This window comes from Penaeus monodon, chromosome 15, assembly GCF_015228065.2.
Source record: "Penaeus monodon isolate SGIC_2016 chromosome 15, NSTDA_Pmon_1, whole genome shotgun sequence".
In the NCBI taxonomy this organism is placed as follows: domain Eukaryota; kingdom Metazoa; phylum Arthropoda; class Malacostraca; order Decapoda; family Penaeidae; genus Penaeus; species Penaeus monodon.
The window spans coordinates 12,827,314-12,828,095 of record NC_051400.1 but is presented as its reverse complement, the minus strand read 5'-3'; the positions used below and the strand labels follow the sequence as shown (position 1 = coordinate 12,828,095).

At 51.4% G+C, this 782-nt stretch overlaps 1 protein-coding gene across 1 annotated transcript in view; it reads left to right on the top strand.

The window, feature by feature from the left end:
* LOC119582223 (organic cation transporter protein-like) overlaps window positions 1-782 on the top strand; it is a gene marked incomplete in the record, with an annotated part of 25,446 nt that overhangs the window by 20,799 nt on the left and 3,865 nt on the right. The window contains 2 exon segments of the mRNA XM_037930454.1: window positions 1-207; window positions 475-659. Of these exon segments, the coding sequence (XP_037786382.1) occupies window positions 1-207; window positions 475-659 (392 nt within the window).

Below are 782 nucleotides of genomic sequence, written 5' to 3'. Positions count from 1 at the left end.
CCGCCCTGGTCTTCTGCGGGCTCAGCCTCAGCGGCTCAAACTACAGCGCCGACCCTTTCATCTACATCGTGCTCGGTGGCCTGATGGAGGTCCCCGGCTACTCCCTGACGGCGCCCCTCATCAACCGCGTCGGGAGGAAGTGGCCCACCATCTTTGGCTACGTGCTCAGCGGCGTCGCCATCCTCTTGCTCGTGTTCATCCCCGACAGTAGGTTTCGGAGGGCTCTGGCAGCTCGCGTGTGCGTACGGGTGTTCCTGACGCTTGTTTGTGCATGTGACTGTGTGTATATATTCATTACAGCGCGTATTTATTAAAACAAACCTGGAAATCATGTTATATTATTGCGTGTGCGTGCTGTCTATGCTTGTACGTGTATGCTTATGTGTGTATGTGTTCATTGTTTGATATATCTATTAAGATAGCTGTGAAAAGCATAATATATTCACTATTCCTAACTCCTCTTTATGCCTCCAGACATACAATGGTTGGTAATGACGTTGGCCATGTTAGGCAAACTCTGCAACAGTGGCGCTTTCATGATCATCTTCGTGTACATGTCTGAGGTGCTGCCCACGGAGGTTCGGCTGCAGGGCGTGGGTGCCACTATCATGACGTGTCAACTGGGCGCTACCATAGCCCCCTACATCACGGACTATGTGGTGGGTCTGGCTTTTGGGTTTGGGGGAAAGCTTTAGCGAGAACGGGAAGGAATAGCTCGCGAGTGGGTGCAGTGGGGGCAGGCTGATAAGAGTGAGACGTTCCTTGAAATTGTATAATTGTAT